Raw genomic sequence first — 22,252 nt, 5'->3', positions numbered from 1 at the left:
CAATACCACAGTGTAAAAATACTCTATTACAAGAAAAGGTCCTGCATTCAAAATGTTACTTAAAAAGTATTAACATCAACATATACTTAAAGTACCAAAAGTAAAAAATACTCATTATGCAGAATGGCCCAATTCAGAAAAATACATTTTTTGCAATAAATTGTTTATCTCTTTAATGTTGCAGCTAGTAAAAGTGGAGTCCATTTGGTATTACTTTATATAATGCTAGATATCTTAACCTGATATAATATATTAGGACTTGTTAGGTTATTTATGTTTTGTATTTTTTTATTTGCAGTTAATAATGTTTAGTTATATTCTTTCAAATATATATTCTCACAATATCAAAGCTAAGGCAGCAACAGACTGCATTCCTGCCACATTAACTGATTTTTTTAAAGTCGTATGGTTTTGCATTTTCTATTTTGTTATTCTGTTTTTTGTTTTGTATTAAATAATTAAATTGATGTCATCATTGAGATAACTACTAGTTTGGTATTTTTTATATTATTTGGTATTACAGTACCATGACCATCACTACTCAGTGTTTTTCACTCAAACTTTACCTCTGTCGTCACAGATTTAACCAGACCGTTTGACTGTGATTGATTTGCTCTCAGCGAATCACAGGCTTTGTTTTGACTAACTGCTAACTGACCAAAGCTAGGCGGCTGTACTGAAACCGAAAACGTCCATCAACATTAAGCTAGCAGAAACAAAGGTGAGCGTTTCCTTATGCCAACGCATAACACACTGCTTTGTCATGTTTTAGAGTTCAGAGGTAGCTAGCTGGCTACCTAACGGCTACACTCGTATTTTAACTCTTGGCTAAACTAGCTGTTTAACAATATGCGTTAGAGGAAGTCATTCTCAACAACAGGATTACCAAAAGCCAATATACAGCTAACGATAACAAAACCGGTCTGTAGCTTAACACTAATTTACCACCCGATTTAACAGTCTAACCTAATTACTTTCTGACTCCAAAGTAGCAGTCATTTAAGTGACGTTATTTGTGAATATTTTAAGTTAGCTCGAACAGTTAGCTTGCTAGCTTCCCATCGTTTCCTGTCAACTAACGTTAAGCTATATGATGTCCCTTTTTAAATTCACTGAATATTAACGTAAGGTTCTGTTCGATGGCGAATAACGCACAACGTTCCATGCAGTTTTCTAGCGCGACGGGACTGTGCCACCAACCCACATCGATAAAATCAGATATTTTTATTATGCCTTTCTTTTCGGCTAAATAATACATGAAAAAAAAGTTACTAAAACAGGAGGTGGCACTCTATAATTCGGCATACATCTGATCCAGCAAATACATTGATAACGTTACATCTTTGAATATCAGTTCATCCTGTAATACCATGTCTCAACTCACAAATATGCAACACATGAATAGATATTCTTCATGGTCAAAAATATGTGAACACCCGAACATTACAGCTATATGTGACTAATGACTATATCATTATACCACAACCATGGGCATTAATCTTTCCATTAGATTTTGGTACCTGACTTGACTTGTTTGGCTCCCAGCTAATTATTATTTAATTACTGATCAAATTATGTAGTTTGCATTTTATGTATCCGTCTTCAAACGGTGCTCGCATGCGTTTATAATAAATAATAGACAATGGTGAAAAATGTCCCAAATCACAAATTCCTAGGAAAATATCAGCGCTTTGTAGCAAAATATTTCCCCTCACTGAAACTAAGGGCTCTGGGAGTGGCCATTAAGTGTACCAGTAGGAAATATATCAGTTCCAAAACTTTCACAAACGTTAAAAAATAGCTAAATGGTTATTGATGGTCAAGCTTGCTATATAATGTTGATACAACAGCATCGCACACAACATGTATGTTTATGTACGTTTATGTACATGTGTGTTCTCCTGCATGTCTAGCACAGTCACTCCAGAGGACTCTTGTCAAAATGCCCCAGACCAACAAGTCAGTGAGCGGTGGCAGTGCACAAGGACAGGTATCTGCTCCAGACCAGGGTGAGCCACCGCCACCACAAGATGGCAGGAACCAGGCGGCTGCTGGAGATGGAGGTGAAGGAGTTTCTGCACAAGACCAGGGAGACTCAGAGATCATCAGATCACCCAGTGACCCGAAGAAATACAGGTGGGAGAGAGAAAAGTGTCTGTTTAAATGTCAGACATCAGACCAACCACAGGATATGTGATAGTAGTTTTGGGATCTCTTGAATTCAAAAGATAAACTTCTATTAAATAAGCTTGAGGCGTGTTGTTTATTTTGGCAGTTTCTCATTAAAAAAAGAAGAAGTGAAATCTCCCCTGTAATATTATAATATGAGGCAGCTGTTTTTCATCCCGATTTTACCTGTTTATCATTATTTATAACATGGGGTCCAGTTACTGTCTGGTGGCAGTAACATGCAGAGAAGTGGAGCAAAGCACCCACAAAGACAGTGAAGAAGATGACTGCTAGCTAGCAGCTAGCTAGTAAACACTGATGTAAACAATGCAGGATTTAAGGAATTATACAAATGTGCTTTATAAATGTTTTATGAGAAAGGAAATCTTCTTTGTTAGTCCTCATGTATACACACAATGAGCTTTAATAAGGAACACTGAATATAAAAATAAACTTTTGTTTGTTTAAAATGCCTTACGTTAATATATATTTTTTGGAGGCACCAGGATCCTTTTTTGACAACCTCCTGGATCCACTTTTTCATATACGATCACATCTTCATTTCTAGATGTTGTATTTTTACTATGTTGTTTATTCTTTACACAATTACATTTTTCCCCCTTTAATTGTGGGGTTCTTTTTAGGAAGTTTTTTTCCTTGTGCGGTGCGAGGGTCTAAGGACAGAGGGTGTCATATGCTGTACAGTCTGTAAAGCACACTGAGACAAATGTGTAATTCGTAATATTGGGCTATATAAATATATTTGATTTGATTATGATTTGAAAAGAAAACTCCACAGGTCTGAGGTTCAGCGAGATAACAGTCAGTCCATATGACATCATGTTTACAGCTCGTGGTTCATTTGTAATAAATCGGTGTGAACACGAACCTGACCAGAACTAAAGACAACTATTGTCTGTTTGGGTCAGAGGTTTTTAAAAGGTTTGTGAGAAGCTAGATATCTACAGTTAAGAAGCTTTATTTTCAAACACCCTAACTTGAACAGATTAGATTCTGTAAACAGTATCTATTGAAATTTCAGGGTGGAAATCATAGGTGTAAGAATCCTAGCTTTAATGACATCGGACAATACATACATGTACATTTCTTGTTAACATGTATGGGAAAATTGTGTCAATGAATCTTAAATGAAAGTAATGTCATCTAATGTAACTGAACAAAGCACCCTTTGTCTTTACAGCTACTAAGTTAAGTCTTCCTACTGATGACTTTGTAAACTGCAGTGTTTGAATCGTCTCCTGCTCTCTGCAGATACATTGAGCTGAGTAACGGCCTCAGAGTGCTCCTCATCTCCGACTTCAGCGGCGCGGACACGAAGGGAGGAAGTGAAAACGGAGAGGCTAACGGGGAGACAGAGGACGGGGAGGATGGTGAGGAAGAGGGAAAAGGTGAGGAAGAAGGGGATTCTGGTGAGGGCTCGGAGGAGGACGAGGAGGAGAATGAAGAGGAAGAGCAGGACAGCGACTTTGATGAGCTGGATGAGGAGAATGCGGAGAAGAAGAAGAGAGGAAGCTCTGAGAAGCAGGTGGGTAACTTTTTCTCTCCTTGAATGTCCATATTTAATATATATATATATATATATATATATATATATATATATATATATATATATTTATATTTATATATAAATATATATATATATATATATATATATATATATATATATATATATATATATATATATATATATATTTATATATAAATGCACTATTCACTATTTTCAATGCACTATTCCTCCTTGCACTTCAGTTTGTTTGACTAAAATTAGTGACCAGCTGTTTTAGGATTTTTTTTAACTACGGTATATATGTGTGTGTTGTTTCTAAAGGTAGCTGAATAGTCAAAGTAATGATGTCTAAATTATTTTTTATTAACTGTCATTGGTCAGCGTTAGTAAAAGGTTTGCATTGGAGTTAGCTTTGTTGGATCACAAAATATTCCCAGTATAACTGAAAAGGTGATTACTGCTGTGTTGTTTCCTGAACTTTAAACTTTGGCCAATAACCCCTGATGGTCTTCACCGTGCTGAATGAGTAAATTCAAGTGAAAACCTGTGTATTTGTTTGTGTCCAGGCGGCAGCTGCTCTGTGCATCAGTGTAGGGAGCTTCAGTGACCCAGAAGACCTGCCTGGCCTCGCCCACTTCCTGGAGCACAGTAAGTCCACCTTTAATGCCGTATTCTGCATTCTGAGAGCTTCTTAGATCTAAACATTTTAGCTTATAGTTTTGTGCTATTTGCATGCAGAGCAACTATCCCAAGAAAATCATATTGTGTGTTTCTGGCTATTAATCTCTTCTCCTGATTTCTTTTTCACTTTTACATTACCTCCTCCCTGGTGTTCAGTGGTTTTTATGGGCAGTGAGAAATACCCAGCGGAGAACGGCTTTGACGCCTTCTTGAAGAAGCATGGCGGAAGCGACAACGCCTCCACAGACTGCGAGAGAACCATCTTCCAGTTCGACGTGCAGAGGAAATATTTCAGAGAGGCGCTTGACAGGTGAGGCTGGCTTCGGCTCAGAAAATCACCAACTCTGTGGCCAGGAGGTTTATATTAAAGAAACCAAAACCAGAATGTTTCTGAGATTGTTGCAGAGCTCCAGTAGGTCCAGCATGTGACTGACGGTGAACCATAGACTGATACGCAGGGTTTCCTGTCAGATCATGAGTCCCTTGTTATGAAGGCCAGTGTCCACTTTGTTTGTGTTGATGGCAGCTCTTTGGTGGCCATCTGTCTGTCTGATGGGAGGTCAACCGGTTTATTAAAGATCACCACGAGCCTCAGACGCGTTCCAACTGACCAACTGATGTCCACTCTGTAGCCACGCTGTTACTGTCGCTGTTTTTAGACTAGCAGACAGTGGATTTAAAACACTAGTGAACACGTGGCACGAGGAGACGCCTGCACGTGAATTTCTCAGGTTGAGTCTGGGACATCTGCATAAAGCAGCTTCCAAAATGTTCCCTCTGCAGGAGAACATTTGAAGCCAATGTGTTGGTTATTTGTACCAGCCCAGAGATGAGTCTTACAGCAGAACTGCAACTCATTTATATTTTACTCATCAATTAGTCATTTAATATTTGGTACATTAAATAGCCACCACAGAATCTAAACTGTGATGTCTTGAAATGTTTTGTTTTCTCTGACCAACAATTCAAAACATAAAGATATTCACTTTACAGTCATATAAAACAGAAATACTCACATTGGAGAAGCTTGAACCAGAGAATCATTAAGGACAATATTTGTTTGATTGATTATAGATTTTTATCAATAATCAATCAATACAATTTTCTTTTGTTTGTTAATTCACTAATCAATTATTCAACTTGTAATTTCAGCTCTATTTTTTTTGTAGTTTCTCCTGTTTTCAACTTTTTCTGGCTCTTCACTTTTCAATTTATTTTTAATTTAAAATGTTTGCTGGCTCTTTGTCGCTGACAGCTGACCCTGAACGTTGTTTGTTATCACTTTGATGACTATTTTGTTCCAGGTGGGCTCAGTTCTTCATCTGTCCTCTGATGATAGAAGATGCCATCGACAGAGAGGTGGAGGCTGTGGACAGCGGTGAGTCCACACTGAAGTGTACTCAGATACTCTCATCATCTTAAAACTGCCCCAGTGCCCCTTTTAATCTGCTTTAGGTGATGTTTTCACACAGTTATGTTCTTCATGTTCTGGTCTGAACTAACCAAACTTTTCAGCTCGAGTCACACAGTTTTTCTTCTTTTTTTTTCTTCCTTCATGGCTCTCTTCTCATTTCCTGTACCAGAGTACCAGTTAGCGAGGCCGTCAGACTCGCATCGTAAGGAGATGCTGTTTGGGAGTCTGGCTAAACAAGGACACCCTATGAGCAAGTTCTGCTGGGGTAAGAACTACACACTCTCACTATTGATCCTTTTACACTAAATCCTTTACATATTTCATTCTAAATTTAAGGTTTTAAAAAGTCCCATTTCTAAGTTTATGGTCTTGTAAAGGAGTGGTTTGATGTCACCTCACTATTAAACACATGTTCCTGTCAGGTAACGCTCAGACGCTAAAGCACGAGCCCAGAGAGAAGCAGATCAACACCTATCAGCGGCTCAGAGACTTCTGGAGGAGATATTACTCTGCTCATTACATGACGCTCACCGTTCAGTCCAAAGGTACTGACACAAACTCCTCCTACTCTTCTCTCGTTTCCTTTCTCCTCCTCCTCCTCTCCTCTTCACACCCCTTCTCTCTCCTCCTCATCCTCCTCTTCCTCTCCTCTCTTCTTCTACTCCTCTCCTCTTTGCTCCCCTTCTCTCTCCTCCTCCTCCTCTCTTGTTTCGTCTCCTATTTCGTCCTCCTTTCTTCTTTCCTCCCCCTCCATTAGGTGGAAAGTAGTAATATAACATAGTATATCGTATAGTACAGCAACATATCAATCTCCAGCTTAAAGTGTAAAACTGGAGGTCAGCTGCTGCTAAAGATGCTCTGTAATCCGCAGCTAACGTTAGCATGCTATGCTACCAGTGAGCAGCTGTTGTTGTGAACCTAAAGCTTGGTGAGATGTTCTGTTTCCTGACTGTCTTTTGTTGTTTAGAGACTCTGGCTACTCTGGAGCAGTGGGTGAGAGAGATATTCATCAAAGTTCCCAACAAGTATGTGTACTACTTCCTATATTAATCCCTGCCAGTATAAAACAAAATACTTGAATCCATATTTTTTACACTGTGAAATGTCCCTCTCAATATTTGTTCTTGTTTTTATTATTTGTTAATGTAAAAATAAGAAATACTATATCATATTTATATTGGTATAACATCAGTACATGTGTGTATATGTGTAGTATTACACATAATACAAGATAAAATCCCACATGAACTAATCGGGTAAATGTTTGAAAACAGGCTTGTGTTGTAACCTTAATTTCTTTTTGTTTCTTTTTAGTGCTGAACCTCGAGCCGACTTCTCTCACCTCCTGCAGCCGTTTGACACGCCTGCCTTCAACAAACTCTACAGAGGTCAGAGAGTAGTAGCAGCAGTAGTCTTACTGTATTCTATATGCATGTTGTCATATACACAGGTTAGAATCCTATAACTCTTTTAATATATTTCAATATGGAACATAAGGAAACTGGACTGTTGAAATCAGTTTTTGGCACATAAACACATTCATGGAGACAAACTGGGATAGTGTTTTCCTGCTTATTTCTCTGTCTTCTCTACTTATTTGCACTTAAACATTGTTATTGTTTCATGCTGTCTTTTTTTCTTTTTGTATCCTGCTGTAACACCTAAAATGAACCCGCGGGGTTCAATAAAGTGTTCATTTCTAAGATAACTTATATTATAAAATGTTCTGTTTCGCAAAAATAAGGTGGATAAGGAGAAATCTAATCTTATAATCACGTTTTTATATATTTAATTTTGTGGATTTACGATGTGATTGTCAGAAGTATTATTTGGTCTCAATTCAACACTACGTGCATACTAAATCATAAACATGTGCGTTGCAGTCGTCCCTGTGAGGAAGGTTCATGCTCTGACCATCAGCTGGGCCGTCCCGCCGCAGGGGAAACATTACAGGTGAGTCAGCGTCAAGACAATTATAAAAACCTCAAACAAAGAAAATATACAAAGATGTGCAGATGCAGTTTTAATAATGTTGTTCAGAAGAAGCTGGATTAAAACTGAACTCGATGTGCTGCAGGCCAGGAGCACTTGTATATCTTCTGTTAACCAAAGTCTCCACCCTCATTTATCAGAATGACAGTTTTATGTTTTGGAATATTATTTTACTCTACATTGTGTCAATATTTGCAATTATTAACAAGTAAAAGTCCTGCATTTAAAGTATAAAAGTATCAAAAAGCACTTCATCAAAATAATGCTATAATACACTATATTATCCGATCACTATAATGTTACTATTAATGCTGTAGCTGCTCGAGGTGGAGCTCATTTTAACTACCACATATACTTAATATATTATTATATACTGTATATTTGGTAGTTTAACCTTTTTTAACAATATATCTCTGTATATTGAAAACGTGTATGTTTACTTTCAACCACTCAGGGACGTTGTATTTCTGCAGTGAGGCTCTTTGAGATGGTTTTGTGGAAATATCAGAATGATTTTGGTAAACGATGTGAGAAAATGTTGACCTCCTGCACCCACTGATACAGGTGTATCACAGTCCAACGAATGTACAGACGCGTCAAACTTCAAAAATCATCTCTCCCATCAGATTAGACTTCACATAGTTTTATTTTTTTTGTCAGAGTCAAACCTCTTCATTACATCTCGTGGCTGATCGGACACGAAGGAACCGGCAGCATCCTGTCTCTGCTCAGGAAGAAGTGAGTCATAAAGAAATGAACTGATTATAAACTGGCAGTAAGTGGTTAATAAGTGCACAGGACTCGTGCTATAAACTGTTTGTGTGTTCAGGTGCTGGGCTCTGGCTCTGTTTGGAGGAAACAGTGAGACGGGTTTCGACCAGAACACCACCTACTCCATCTTCTCCATCTCCATCACCCTGACTAACCAGGGCTACCAGAACTTCTACCAGGTCAACATCTCGTACAACAACATTTACTGGTTGACCTCGGCTGTTTAAATAGGTCACTAAAAAAGGGCTAAGAAGCAGATTTTTATTTATTTCTAAAGCTTCATTATTCGTCTCTGTGCAGGTGGTGCATTTTGTCTTCCAGTACCTAAAGATGCTCCAGACTCTCGGCCCCCAGCAGAGGTCAGGCTCCACACAAACACACATGTTCTTTTTTGTGTGCAGTGTTTTTACAATGCAAGCACAAAAAACAACAACAACAACACATTGTTAACATTGGTGGGCTTTATAAGCATAAATCTAATGTGTTGCTGGAGATTCTGTATAAATCTGTATTATTGTGTCATGCTTATAACTATGCCCCAGAGAGCCAAGGGTAACCGTATTACGTGCCTGTAAACACACTGATATTTGTACATTTATGACCTTGTTTGTTCTTTAGCGTCGTGTTGCTCTATAAAGGTTTTTATTCAAGCAAACTTTTTTTCAGGATCTATGAGGAAATTCAGAAGATTGAAGCCAACGAGTTCCACTATCAGGAGCAGGTACTGCAGCACTCGCACTGTACAAATGAATATGTTTACAGCCAAATAACAACACGCAGTCCAGTCAGTAGATGAAATGAATCGGCTGAATCTCTGTGTTGATGCACTTTTCCAAGTAAATAGTTCATCATTTCAGACTGTTAAAACTACAATAATGATGATGATGATGATGATGATGATGATGACGGGGATGGCAATAATACGGTTTAAATTAAATACCTGTCAATCATCTCGAATAATCGAATCTGTGTAGCATGAACTGTATATCTTCATGCTTTTATTTTATTAAAATGTCAATGAACTTTCTTTACAGAACACATTTTTACCCAGAATAATTTGGTTTAAACTGAATCAAAACATTTCAAAAATATAAAATGTCTGATACGTCTTTAAGCATTTATTAAGGCAACACAAACATGAACTAAATGAGAACATCAATGTGTACTTTAATAAAATGTTAACATGTGATCAATAATGTGTCTCTGGTTCTGTCTGGACCGACAGACGGATCCCATCGAGTTTGTGGAGAACATCTGTGAGAACATGCAGCTGTTCCCCAAAGAGGACTTCCTGACCGGAGACCAGCTCATGTTTGACTTTGACCCGCAGGTAACCAGGACTGCAAGACCCAGAACCTTTTATATTATATTGAGCAATACGGGCAGTTTATAGTCGTTCGCAGGACCTGATACGAGCATTTCAAGTGAATTTTTCAAGAGATTTGATTTATAAATTATCGCCAGCTTGGAAAGGATGTATCGGCTCCCCTGAGGGTTTTTGGGAGCCTAACTGACACGCGCTTAGGAAACCTTCTCAAGATCAAGTCATCAGTTCATAGCAGAGAAGTCCTGTGGACATAACCCTCCCCATCAACACTTTGTGTCCTATGGTTATGTTTGGTGTGCATGGAATGCAGCACTATTGGTAGTGCATCTACACAGTTCAGACTTGTCATCATGGTTTATGTCGCTTCACCTTTATTGATTGAGTTCAGTCTCTTGACCTGGACTGAACTCTGCGGGTGATAAGGGACATGCAACTGCCTATGAAACCCTAGCACTGACGCATCTTCTTTTCTGGTTGGGTACGTTTCGACCCATTTGGAAAATTGGCACAGAATTACAAGCAAGTACTTGACAATTAGTCACATGTACAACATCTATTTGCATATTTACAAAGTGACCTGATGGCGGTACCAATTGGTCATGTTGTACTGTGCCGTCTCTTTTTCAGGTTCGCTGGCATGTAATGCATCTATCCAGTAATGGCTGTGAACATTTTAATTTATTCCTCCTTTTCCAACATGTGTGGGCCCATGAGCAACATGAGCCAACACGAGGGTCTTCACAGGGATTAATTGAAAGCCGACTTGTAGCTGCTTGAATGGAAATGAGTTGTTGTTGCTCTGATCCTTTTCCTCCATGGCCTCTCTTTGCCCGATTATTAGGCCCCTGTTGGGTCTACTGAGCTTGTCCGTGTGGGGATGTTGGAGCCTAATTATGCATCGCATTGTCACGATTATTGTTGCAAAATCTGTCAGAACGACGTGTTGACCCACAGACTGTAGCCCAGTGTCCAAGCTGCCACATTAGCGGCAGCTGCCTCGTCTCCTTTGTTTATTATATTGTCTGTTGGGATGTTGTTCATTAACCTGATGAGTTTGATTGTTGCAACTGTTGTTTTGAGTTTGTGCGTGAAAGTCCTACAGAGAGCCAGATTTCTGTTCAGGGCCATCATTTTGTTAATTGTTGTTTTCCAAGCACTGGCTTCAATATCATTAGCGTGACGCTGTTTCATTTTCAACATTTCCTCAGCTTGGGGCTTCTAACGTAGGCATATCGCATGCAGCTACGTACTTTGTGCTTGCATGTATCAATTCTGTTGACCCCACCTGTTCCTATAACCCCTGCAGCCGTATGTGGTGAGAACATGCTTCTGTACTGAGACCCTGTTTGGTTTGCTATTGACAGTTCGGTCAGATTGTTTCATTGTTCTTGTCATTTTTAGAGATTGTGTTACTTCTGCTTTTATCTTTATGTGTAGGTTTAGACACAGATACATTTTTTTACCTCTACTGTGGACTTAGTGTTTCCTATTGTCTAAACATGCACATATAGAAGTTAGAAATACACGCATGCAGTTCCAACAGAACACTGCACCTGGACAAGCGCACTGTGCATCAACTGAAAAGCAACATGGAGTCTACTACCGGATTCCTGGCTCTTGCATCTTAAGGTGGACGTAAACTAATGAGACATTCAGCTAATGACCAGGTCGTGATGAGCACTAGAGTTAAAGGAGCAGAAGCCCAGCGCTGACAGACTCCTCAGTGTTCATTAACAACGGAAGAATGAATGTACAAAAAGCTTTGATTATTTTTTCCTCATCTCTTCACATTTTTGCACACTCAAACTGTTTCCCAATGTAGTGTTTCCTAACATGAGAGATACAGTCTAAGGTTTGCACATGTGTACCACTTATAGGCAGGGGTTAGATCAATAGTTCCTTATGTTTGTGTGTGTGTTTTATGTGTGTTGTGTTCAGGTGATCAGTGCCGCTCTGTCACCGCTGACTCCCGACAGAGCAAACCTGCTGCTGCTGTCACCAGAGAACGAAGGTCAATGTCAACTCAGAGAGAAATGGTTCGGTACCAGCTACAGCATGGAGGGTACGACACACACACACACACACACACACACACACACACACACACACCAAAGTGTCTCACTTGTTTTCTGAGATCTTTATGCACTCACGCTACATCTACTGTAAGAAGCTTGTGAGCATAAATTAATGCCGATATTTAATGTCATGACATGAACATCTAACGATGCATTTAGTTTGTAACAGTTTGACCTAAGATGTAGACACATATACAGTGTATGCGACATGTGCAGGAAAGGAAAGTAATAGCTGCAGTGAATTTGTGCTGCATCTGCAGTTTTTACATTTTAACCTTCAGCATGTGTCAAGTCTTGATCAGAGTTTCAAAAACCAAACAACTAAATATGGTAAAATTGTATTAAAGGTGGGATGTGTTTGTTTTGTCCCGTCAGACATCCCAGAGGAGTGGGCTCAGCGCTGGGCGGGAGACTTAGAACTCAACACTGAACTCCACCTTCCTGCTGAGAACAAATTCATCGGTCAGTACAAACACGACGTATACATCATGCTATGAAAGATACCGCCAAAAACATGAATCCAACACAATCAGCTGTTTCCCGATTGTTGTCTATCTTCTTCTTCTTCTTCTTTGTGCTGCAGCGACGGATTTCGCCCTCAAAATGCCCGACTGTCCGGACACCGAGTTTCCTGTCAGGATCGTGAACAACGAGCGAGGCTGTCTGTGGTACAAGAAGGACAACAAGTTCAAGATCCCCAAAGGTGAGTCCAGGTAGCATGTTGGCAGGGCTGCCACTAACAAATACTTTTTTTAAGCAATTAATCTGACGATTAGGAGGCTGCAGGCTGCAGTTTCATCTGTTCTATTATTACTGTTTGTATGTCATATTACTGTTGGATATTTATTCCATTTTATTTTTGCAGTTGTTCTATAACATTTCGTAAAATAGTAAAACTGATTTGTTTCTCCTCCACTCATAAATGTTTGTTTATTCATGTTCCTTTATTGTGATGTTTAAGCTTCACAGTGCAGAATGATGTTCAGTTACCACCTGGATGCACCTTCAGTGTTTATGGCATCGCTAGTTTGAAGTCCATCATTGTCCAGGAGGAACTTTTTGTTTTTGTTCTTAAAACATGAGGGGACATGTACAGGAGGCTCAACAGAACCACCTGGTGGACAATTTAAATCATTGTTTCTTTATAAAACTGAGCTTTATTTTAACGTCTGCACTATTTTATATCTTAGATTCTAATTTGTACTTGTGTGATATTCTTTTTATATATAATGAGTATTGTTGGCGGGACCTGCTTCTCTGAAACTGTTGTGCATTTGACAATAAATAACATAAAACTTCTTCCTGGGGTTTCTAATCAAGTAAAGATAATAAATGACCAATTCAGTAAATATAATTGTAACATGATCACGTGTTTTTCTGTCTTTCAGCTTATATTCGTTTCAACCTGATCTCCCCGATCATGCAGAAGAGTCCTGAGAAGTAAGACATGATTACAGCGGATGAACGTTAATATCGATCATAATGGATCCATCTTGCTATCAGAACAGTTGTGGCTGTTGTGTTTAACCATGTTGCTCCTCTTTCAGTTTGGTCCTTTTCGACATCTTTGTGAACATCTTGGCTCACAACCTGGCAGAGCCGGCCTACGAGGCTGACGTGGCTCAGCTGGAGTACAAGCTGGTGGCCGGAGAGCACGGGCTGGTGATCCGACTGAAGGGCTTCAACCACAAACTGCCGGTGAGGAGACGCACTGTACGCTCTTAACAGACACAGTGAGAGCTGGTCAACATAGTGGAGCATCTAGCAGCTAAAGAGACAGATATTCCCATCAGGAGTTGGTAGAGAGCCAACAGAGGTAAAACAGAGAATATTGGATTTGCATTCATCGGATGGAGAGAAACATGACTCCTAATGAATCATCATGTTGTTCTGTAACTGCTGAATTTGGAAATAAGCAACTGTTTGATAACAAGTTCAACATATTAACTTAAAAGAAACAGCCGCTGAAAATAGTCCCCAACAAATGCAGTATTTCCTCCTGTTTGTTTAATAAAATAAATAAATATAATGAAACTATATATTTGTGAGGTGTTATCAACAAAAAGTACTTAAAGTATCAGACGTTTAAGTACTCATTAGGCAGCAGAATGGTCATTGCTATCATATATATTCCTATCATTATTATCCTTACTATAACATTAATAATGTAGCTGGTCGAGGTGGAGCTGTGTTTAACTACATGCATGTTATCTATATGTAATAGTTCAGTTCTTAACAATATATCATTTTAAAGATCATATGTTTTCTGTGTAATAATTTAAATTGAAAATTAACTTCAGCTGTCAGATAAATGTAGTGGAGTAAAAGTACAAAGTAAGAAATATTCAAATATAGTACAAGTACATCAAATTGTTACTTAATGACAGTACTTGAGTGAAGGTACAGCCACCCTGACGTCTCTCCTGGCTGCTGTTTCAGCTGCTGTTGAAGCTGATCGTGGATCATCTGGCAGAGTTCAGCGCAGAGCCGGGCGTCTTCAACATGTTCTCCGAGCAGCTGAAGAAGACCTACTTCAACATCCTCATCAAACCCGAGAGACTGGGCAAGTATGTCTAACACACACACACACACACACACACACACACACACACACACACACACACACACACACACACACACACACACACACACACACACACACACACTCTTTTTATTTGACCAACTTGGTATGAGGAAAATATGTGACTTTTTGCTGCTTACTGTATTCTTCTAAAATACAACAAATTGCTTGAATAAAAACAAGAAAGGAATTTATTTGCAACTTTCTTTTATTGAACAAATTGAACATTGAACACAAAAGCCATCAATTAAAGAAAGAAAGATAGTTCTGTTTTAAAGTGCAGCCTTCTACTGATACTCCTTCAACTAACTCAAGGAATCCCTAAATGTGCAATATTGCAGTCTTTTGTGATGTGTTTATTGCCCAAATTGACATTGTGACGCCGTTAAAAAAGCAATATATTATGCAGCCCTATTATAGTAGGATTCAGACAATTCTAATGGTATCTAGATACACAGTTCACGATCTGATACATCTAAATATATTATACATTAGGATCTCATATTTTAACATTTGAATAATAACCTGCAGAGCTGACCAGGCTTATATTTGAGACATGCATTTATGTCCAAGTACATTTGGTCATTTAAGTATGAAGCCTGCTGGTTCTCTGCTCCTGTTTGCCCTGTTAAAATGTTGTTACTGCATTCTGTTGTTAATACAAACTCTACACTTCCTGTATCCGATTCAAATGAAAAGCCCTTTAGTGTTTCAGTTTACAGAATTATTGTTATTCATCCCTTAAATCACCAGACAGCTCGTGAAAGGTCAACTATAAATATTTAGGTTGTAAACTTTAGAAAGAAAAAGTGTGTTTAATGCAGAAATAAGTTTATCGAAGTAGTCAAATCGCTGAATCTTACTCTACAAAATAGTTTATAATTGAACAAAACATGTGACCAAACAAACTGCAGAGGTTCACTGAGCAGCAGCCGCCTCAGTAAACAAAGAGTGGCAGTGGAGTGGAGTGAAGTGTCGGTTTGTTTTCCTCCCCATCCGTCTCCCCAGGGACGTCCGTCTGCTGATCCTGGAGCACTGTCGCTGGTCGGTCATTCAGAAGTATCAGGCCGTCACCAAGGGTCTGACAGTGGATGACCTCATGACCTTTGTCACCGGGCTGAAGGCTGAGCTGTACACCGAGGGGCTGGTGCAGGGGAACTTCACCAGCACGGTGAGACACCGAGAACCTGTGACGTAGAAGAACAAACAGAAACGTACAGCTGCGCAGCAAAACTTAACACGCTGCGTCGGTTCTCCCAAATTAGTCCCAAATTCAAATGATAAAATGTAACATGTCTCTCTCATGACTTTGGATAGTGGACAGGACAGTTTTAGTCCGGATTATTTCTATGGTAGAAAGTAGAAACTGGGACTGGTTTATCTTAAAATGATGTTCTTACATCTCATTTTTAGAACTCCTCTCAAACACAGATTTTTGTTCCACTTGATATATCATTTATTTTTTCCTTTTTGAGGTAATCAGTTCAGGTGTAATCTCACACACGTTTCCTCCAACAGGAGTCCAAAGAGTTTCTGCAGTACTTCATCGAGTGAGTATCAAAATAAATGTTTGGTTTGTTTCTGATGTCGGACGTTTTATTAAAAAGTGAAAAATGTTTTCCATCTTCTCAAGAAATCAGATTCAAGCTTTAATTGTAACTGAATATATATAAATAATGGTGTTTTTTTAATATCAATTGAAGGTAATTTAATGTTGACTATGAAATGCTATTTATGTCAATATGCCTAATACATATATATATATATATATATATATATATACATATGGCTATGAAATAAATAAAATAGACAGAAAATATATAAATAAATGTAAATATCTATCTATATATAGAAAATACTAATATAAAAAGGACGTTTATCAAATGACTACTTTTATTTATCTCAGAGTACTTGAAATGCCTCATTTATCTATTTCAGGATTCATTTCATAGCCATATTTATTTATTTAGTTTGACTTTAATGGCATTAGATAATTAAGACCTTTACACCTGCAAATACTTTAATGCAAAATAATTGTTTTTAAACTGTTCTACATTTAGCCAAAAAGGCACATTTCTAAACATTTAGAAAAAGACATTAGTGTTTCTTCATGTTAAATGAACCCGTTCAACTGATGTGATGTTAACGTTCCCGTCTGTCTGCAGTAAGCTGCAGTTCCAGCCTCTGTCAGCAGACGTCCCCGTGTTGTTCCGTGTGGTGGAGCTGCCTCAGAAACAACATCTCTGTAAAGTCAAATCTCTCAACAAAGGAGACGCCAACTCTGAGGTCACCGTCTACTACCAGGTAGGTGACCTATCACCCCGTTCGATCGCGAGTGTAGTGCAGGTAGATCGTGCACCGTTCAAAAAGAATTCAAATTAAATAACAGTTTTTACATGATAGTCTATCATCTCCCCTCTAGTAGGGGAACATTCCTGCAGAGATTTCGAGAGCTCTGTCCGGAGGTTAGGGAGTTTCTCCTCGTCAATAAAAATGTGGAATACAAGCAACTTAATGACGATCAGTGACTGCTGGCATTTCTAACCGGTCTGACCAATGTGCTTAATTTTGAGTTGCAAGGAAAAGACAAAACCGTGGTCAACATGATCAGCTCAGTTAATGCTTTCAAATGAAAAATGCAACTTCTGTCCTCAAAGCTGCAGCGCCATGATTTGGGGAACTTTTAAAACCTGGCATCAGAGCTGGAGACCCAAGGGAAGGCGTGTGCGCTACTTGACAGTGAGCGCTACACAGAGCAGATTGAAAATTGTCTGTCAGACTTTGACAAACGGTTTCAAGACTTTGTTTTACTCGAGCCAATCGGTACATTTATGTGATGTATGTTGATTCACTCGCACTGCCACACTGTTTCACCTGAACTCATCTGCAGTGGAGGATGAGATGCTGACAGGCTGACATTCAACTGAAGACTCATTGACAGTTTTGGAACTTACTCAAAGGAAAAGTACCCAATCATGAGGACATGTGCTCCCTCCTTGACTGCATTATTTGGCTCTACTTGTTTATGCGAGTCAGCCTTTTCCCACATGAAGATTATCAAGTCCAAGTACCGATCCACCATGATGATGATCATCTGGAAGCCTGCTTGAGGCTGGCTACCTGCAGTTACTGTTACTATGCAAACCTGGCTGACTCTATTCAGTGCAAGTCATCAAAGTAGTGACCAGAAATGTATTGAATTGTATTGTGCCATAAGGGTTCATGCAGTGTAGCAAGGTACGCCAACATATATTGTATATTTAAAGTATATTCAGTACATATATAAATAAATATATTTAGCATTTTTTAATACAGGTAGATCATTTTGACCTGGTCATTTTAAAAGTAGCTCACAAGTCAAAAACGTGTGGGAACCCCTGACCACACTGGACTTCAAATTGCACCCACAGTATGGTTAAAACAACAGTGTTCAAAACCACATTTCCTGAGGAAATTGATTTGCCGTCTATCATGTTCCTAAAGATTCAGTTCACCTAAATGACAAAAAACTATTTGAATATATTGATTTAAACGGTTAAACATTTTTTTACGGTTCCAGTTTAACGAATGTGAAGATTTGCTGCTTTTCCTTTGAAGGTTTTGAGGTTTGTGCTGTTGGTTGGATAAAACAAACATTGTGAAGCTGTCACTTTGGTCTCTGGGGAATTGTGACGGCATTGCTCACAAACAATCAATAGATGAATCCATGATCATTTTTATTTAATAGTTCAAATTCAAATCAAACTACCTACGATGGTAAAATCCTGCTTTTACATTTATGTATTAATAATAATAATAATAATAATCTAAAGCGATCATATATCAGTCACAGGGGACTTTTTAAAATTAGTTTCCCTGATTTATACTTTTACTGAAGTAACATTTCAATGCAGGATTCGGGAATTGTACTTGCAACAGAGTATTTTCAGTGTGGTATTAGTCGTTTTACTGAAGTAAATGATCTGAATACTTGTCTTCTTTTTATTCACTTCTCGTGTATAACTCTGGATCCTGGTGCAGTCGGGGCTGAAGAAGCTCAGAGAGCATGCTCTGATGGAGCTGATGGTGGTGAGTGTTGACATGCACTACCATCACATAAACCCATACGTTTAAAAACTGTTGACAAGAAAATAAATACTGCAGCTTATGTTTGATAACTGGTGCTTATATACATATATATTTTTTATATACACACTTTTTTTACATACTTGTGTACATAATAGTCCTGCCTCTTGCCTTTATTTGTTCAGCTTTGTTGTACTTGTATGTGTACACATGGTTGGCCAATGCAGCTGATTCTGAAGGCAGGAGATTGAAAGCCAACAACACATAACGGCCACAATATAAACTGCAGATCAGAAATTCATTTAGAAAAACTTGATTATCTTTTTGATTTTTTCAAACCACAGTTAAAAATAACTAAATAAAACAAACAACACCACTCAGGCTGTCAGAATATATCATTCTCTCAGAGCATGTCGATCTGTTACGTTGCTGCTGAAAAGTCCTTGGAACATGTTCTGGACTTACTTTGACTTGTGTCCGTCTCCACAGATGCACATGGAGGAGCCCTGCTTTGACTTCCTCAGGACGAAGGAGACACTGGGGTCAGTGTCACATCATTTATACTGAGTGTACAGATCACTGGTGTGCACTCATAGCGTTACAAAGTCCTCTCTTAACCCCCCCAGGTACCAGGTGTACCCGACCTGCAGGAACACCTCGGGGGTGCTGGGATTCTCCGTCACCGTGGAAACACAGGCCACCAAGTTCAGGTGAGTTGACCTGTCTGTGTGTTTGACCCCCGTGTTTGTTTCTTCTCCTCTTGAAAACCCTCCTCTTTGTCCTCGCAGCACAGAGCTGGTGGAGGCGAAGATCGAGGAATTCCTGCTCTGCTTCGGGGAGCGTCTGACGGGGCTGAGCGAGGAGGCCTTCAGGACGCAGGTGACGGCTCTCATCAAGCTGAAGGAGTGTGAGGACGCTCACCTGGGAGAGGAGGTGGACCGCAACTGGTTTGAGGTCGTCACACAGCAGTACGTCTTCAAGAGGCTCAACAAGGAGGTGAGACGCGTTTGTTTTCTCTGTCGCAATGCAATTCGCTTCATGGCCTGAACGGTAAACAACCGTTGTTGCCAAAGCAGAACAATCAACGATAATATAATATATAAAATAACTAGGGCTGTTGAATTAACGCGTTAATTTCGATTAATTAATCACAGAAAAATTAGCGCGTTAAAAATATTAACGCAGATTAATCGCGCTCCTAGATGCCCCTGACTTTTGGTCCGACAGCACGGAGCACGGAGCTCTGACAGCAAATATTGTTATATGCGATTAATCGCGATGAATTAATCACAAAGCTTGTAATTGTGATTACATCACATCTGTCTCTCCCTGTCCCTCATTCTCTGTCTCAATGTCTCTTCCTCTCTCCTCTTTCCGTCCGACTAACTTGGCATCAGCTGTCGATCCTTTTTGTTTTCTAAACATTTTATACACAAAGGGATGAATCGATAATGTGAAATAAGTTATTCACAGCTCTAATCTGGTTTACTGGATTTTCTATCAGGCAGTTTCTGATTTGAAATCAACATTTTGCGAATTCAAAATTATTTTATTCAGACAAAATTATTTTACGACTGCACAGTACCAATATCATGATGCTATTTTAAATACTTTCAATGAATCCTTCTGTGTATAAAATGTCAGAAAATAATCAAAGACGTCAGATTCCAAGTTATTCTGACGCATTGAGAGAGAAGCAGAGAGCTCAGGTATCTGAATATATATATGGGACTCTGCTGCTAAAGTACCCTCACCTTGGTGTCCACATACTTTTGACCTTGTATTGTGTATAATGTGATCCACTCATAATAAGTAACCAATGTATTGACACACATTCAAAACGTCTGTTTAAATAATAAAAAGGTATAAACTGAAGTTGTAATGTACATACTTTGGCAACAATAACCTTCAAACCCACTTCAGCTTGTTAACGTATTAAATCCATTATTAAACATTGTACATCATATTTCACTCAATACTGCATAGATTCTATTTATTCTGCAAATGTAAATAAAACCAAAGCTAATTAAATGTGCAAAGACTGACCGGTACGTTTATTATAATGCAAGTCCCCTTTAAAAACACAGGAGACAAAACTATTTCCATCAGACAGATTGTTTTTCTCCCACTGTCTGTAATCAGTCCAACAATAAATCCTAAATATGTTGTCCATCCAGTCACTAACTTTTGTATTGGACTGCATTAGTTTCAGCTAAGCTAGTGTACCTAATAAACTGGACACTGAGAGAATGTAAAGCGTCACATATTCACTAGACTTTTCCCTAAATACAAAGATAGTGAATATGAAAAAGAACATATTGGGTCACAACCTTGTTAATAAAAATAACCCGCTGTGGTCTCTGCTGCAGATCGAGGCCCTGAAGCAGTTCTCTCAGCAGGAGCTGGTCTCCTGGTTCCTGGAACACCGAAACGGCCGCAGCAGGAAGCTCAGTGTACATGTAAGTGTGTTAGTGTTTCTTTCAGCGCAGACACAAATACTCAGTTAGTTCTTTTGTTATTGTCGGATGTTTGTACCACGTTTTTGTTGAATTGGTACAGAAAAATGCTCAGACAAAGGCTAAAGAAGGTGTAGTGTGGGTACTGTTTCCAATCCGAGGACGCACAAATATTTACTTTGAACGTGTTTGTTTTCCCTGTCTCCGTCAGGTGGTTGGTTTTGGGGTGGAGGAGAACGACCCATCAGAACAGAACGCCGCCGGCAGCACAGAATGCCCCGACAACCCTCCCTCCTCGGCCTACGGTGAAGTGAGCGAGCTGACCTTCCTGCCTGCGTCCTCGCCGTCGCTCCAGGACGCCGCGCTCATCTCAGACATCCGAGCGTTCACTTCCTCCATCCCCCTCCACCCTTATCACAAAATCCTCAGCTAGGCCACTCTCACTGCAGACCGACAGGACGGAGCTAAAGACCTCCTCGTTGTAATAATAATAACAATACTAAAGTAACCATGGAAACAGCTAGCATTGATGGAAGAGGTCACTATTGGGACGGACGTTTCACATGTTCAGTTCTTTAGTTTCATGTACTCGCATAAAACTAAAGAACTAAAACCTTGTAGAAATGCTGCATTCACATCCCGTTGGAAAAAAGTGGAAATCTGGTCTCGAATATTAAAGCATCTCATGCTGAAACGTTTTATGACAGTTGTAATAATAAACGGAAAAATGTAAATGCAGAAAATAAGCATAAAAGCTCGACATGTAAAGGCAAATAATAACTGAGTTAACTACTGTACTGTAGGTAACAGTGATATATATATATATATATATATATATATATATATATATATATATATATATATATATATATATATATATATATATATATGATGTTCTCCAAATATGATAAAGTATTTAATCTAGCTCAAATATGACTTTTACCAATAAGCCATTTGCAATCAGCTGTAAGTAAACACAAAAGTATAAACTATTTAAACTTCTAGGCTAAATCATTTAGTTCAGCCCTGTCAATCATGTTTTATCAACAATATGAACATTTAGCTCCTTCAGTTATTTGAAACTATGAAAGCAGGTCTTCACATGAATGTGTGCGTTATCCAAGAAGCTGCAACTCGAAGTCTGCAGAGAAAAAGGCCCATGTTAGCAGAGCAGCAGTCCTGAGGCTTTCAGG

At 38.9% G+C, this 22,252-nt stretch overlaps 1 protein-coding gene across 2 annotated transcripts; it reads left to right on the top strand.

The window, feature by feature from the left end:
• The first annotated feature begins 618 nt into the window (after positions 1-618).
• Positions 619-21,866, top strand: nrd1b (nardilysin b (N-arginine dibasic convertase)). Of its 2 annotated transcripts, none has more exons than XM_029430188.1 (31): positions 619-721; positions 1,919-2,136; positions 3,442-3,715; positions 4,264-4,345; positions 4,535-4,688; positions 5,683-5,756; positions 5,962-6,057; positions 6,215-6,337; positions 6,760-6,817; positions 7,107-7,180; positions 7,676-7,745; positions 8,445-8,522; positions 8,614-8,734; positions 8,856-8,914; positions 9,222-9,276; positions 9,781-9,885; positions 11,821-11,944; positions 12,333-12,419; positions 12,541-12,660; positions 13,346-13,397; positions 13,505-13,655; positions 14,397-14,524; positions 15,547-15,709; positions 16,057-16,088; positions 16,704-16,842; positions 18,559-18,606; positions 19,093-19,145; positions 19,230-19,313; positions 19,392-19,599; positions 20,973-21,062; positions 21,271-21,866. In XM_029430188.1, the coding sequence occupies exons 2-31, from the start codon at positions 1,943-1,945 to the stop codon at positions 21,490-21,492; spliced, it is 3,318 nt and encodes a 1,105-aa protein (XP_029286048.1). In that variant the 5' UTR covers positions 619-721; positions 1,919-1,942; the 3' UTR covers positions 21,493-21,866. The 2 variants fall into 2 exon arrangements, with proteins under 2 accessions (XP_029286048.1, XP_029286047.1); XM_029430187.1 differs by having other exon boundaries at positions 620-721; positions 1,914-2,136.
• Positions 21,867-22,252: the final 386 nt, after the last annotated feature.

Source organism: Cottoperca gobio, chromosome 4 (genome assembly GCF_900634415.1).
Source record: "Cottoperca gobio chromosome 4, fCotGob3.1, whole genome shotgun sequence".
Taxonomy (NCBI): domain Eukaryota; kingdom Metazoa; phylum Chordata; class Actinopteri; order Perciformes; family Bovichtidae; genus Cottoperca; species Cottoperca gobio.
Note: the sequence above shows the minus strand (reverse complement) of the source record. Positions and strands in the feature narration are given on the sequence as shown.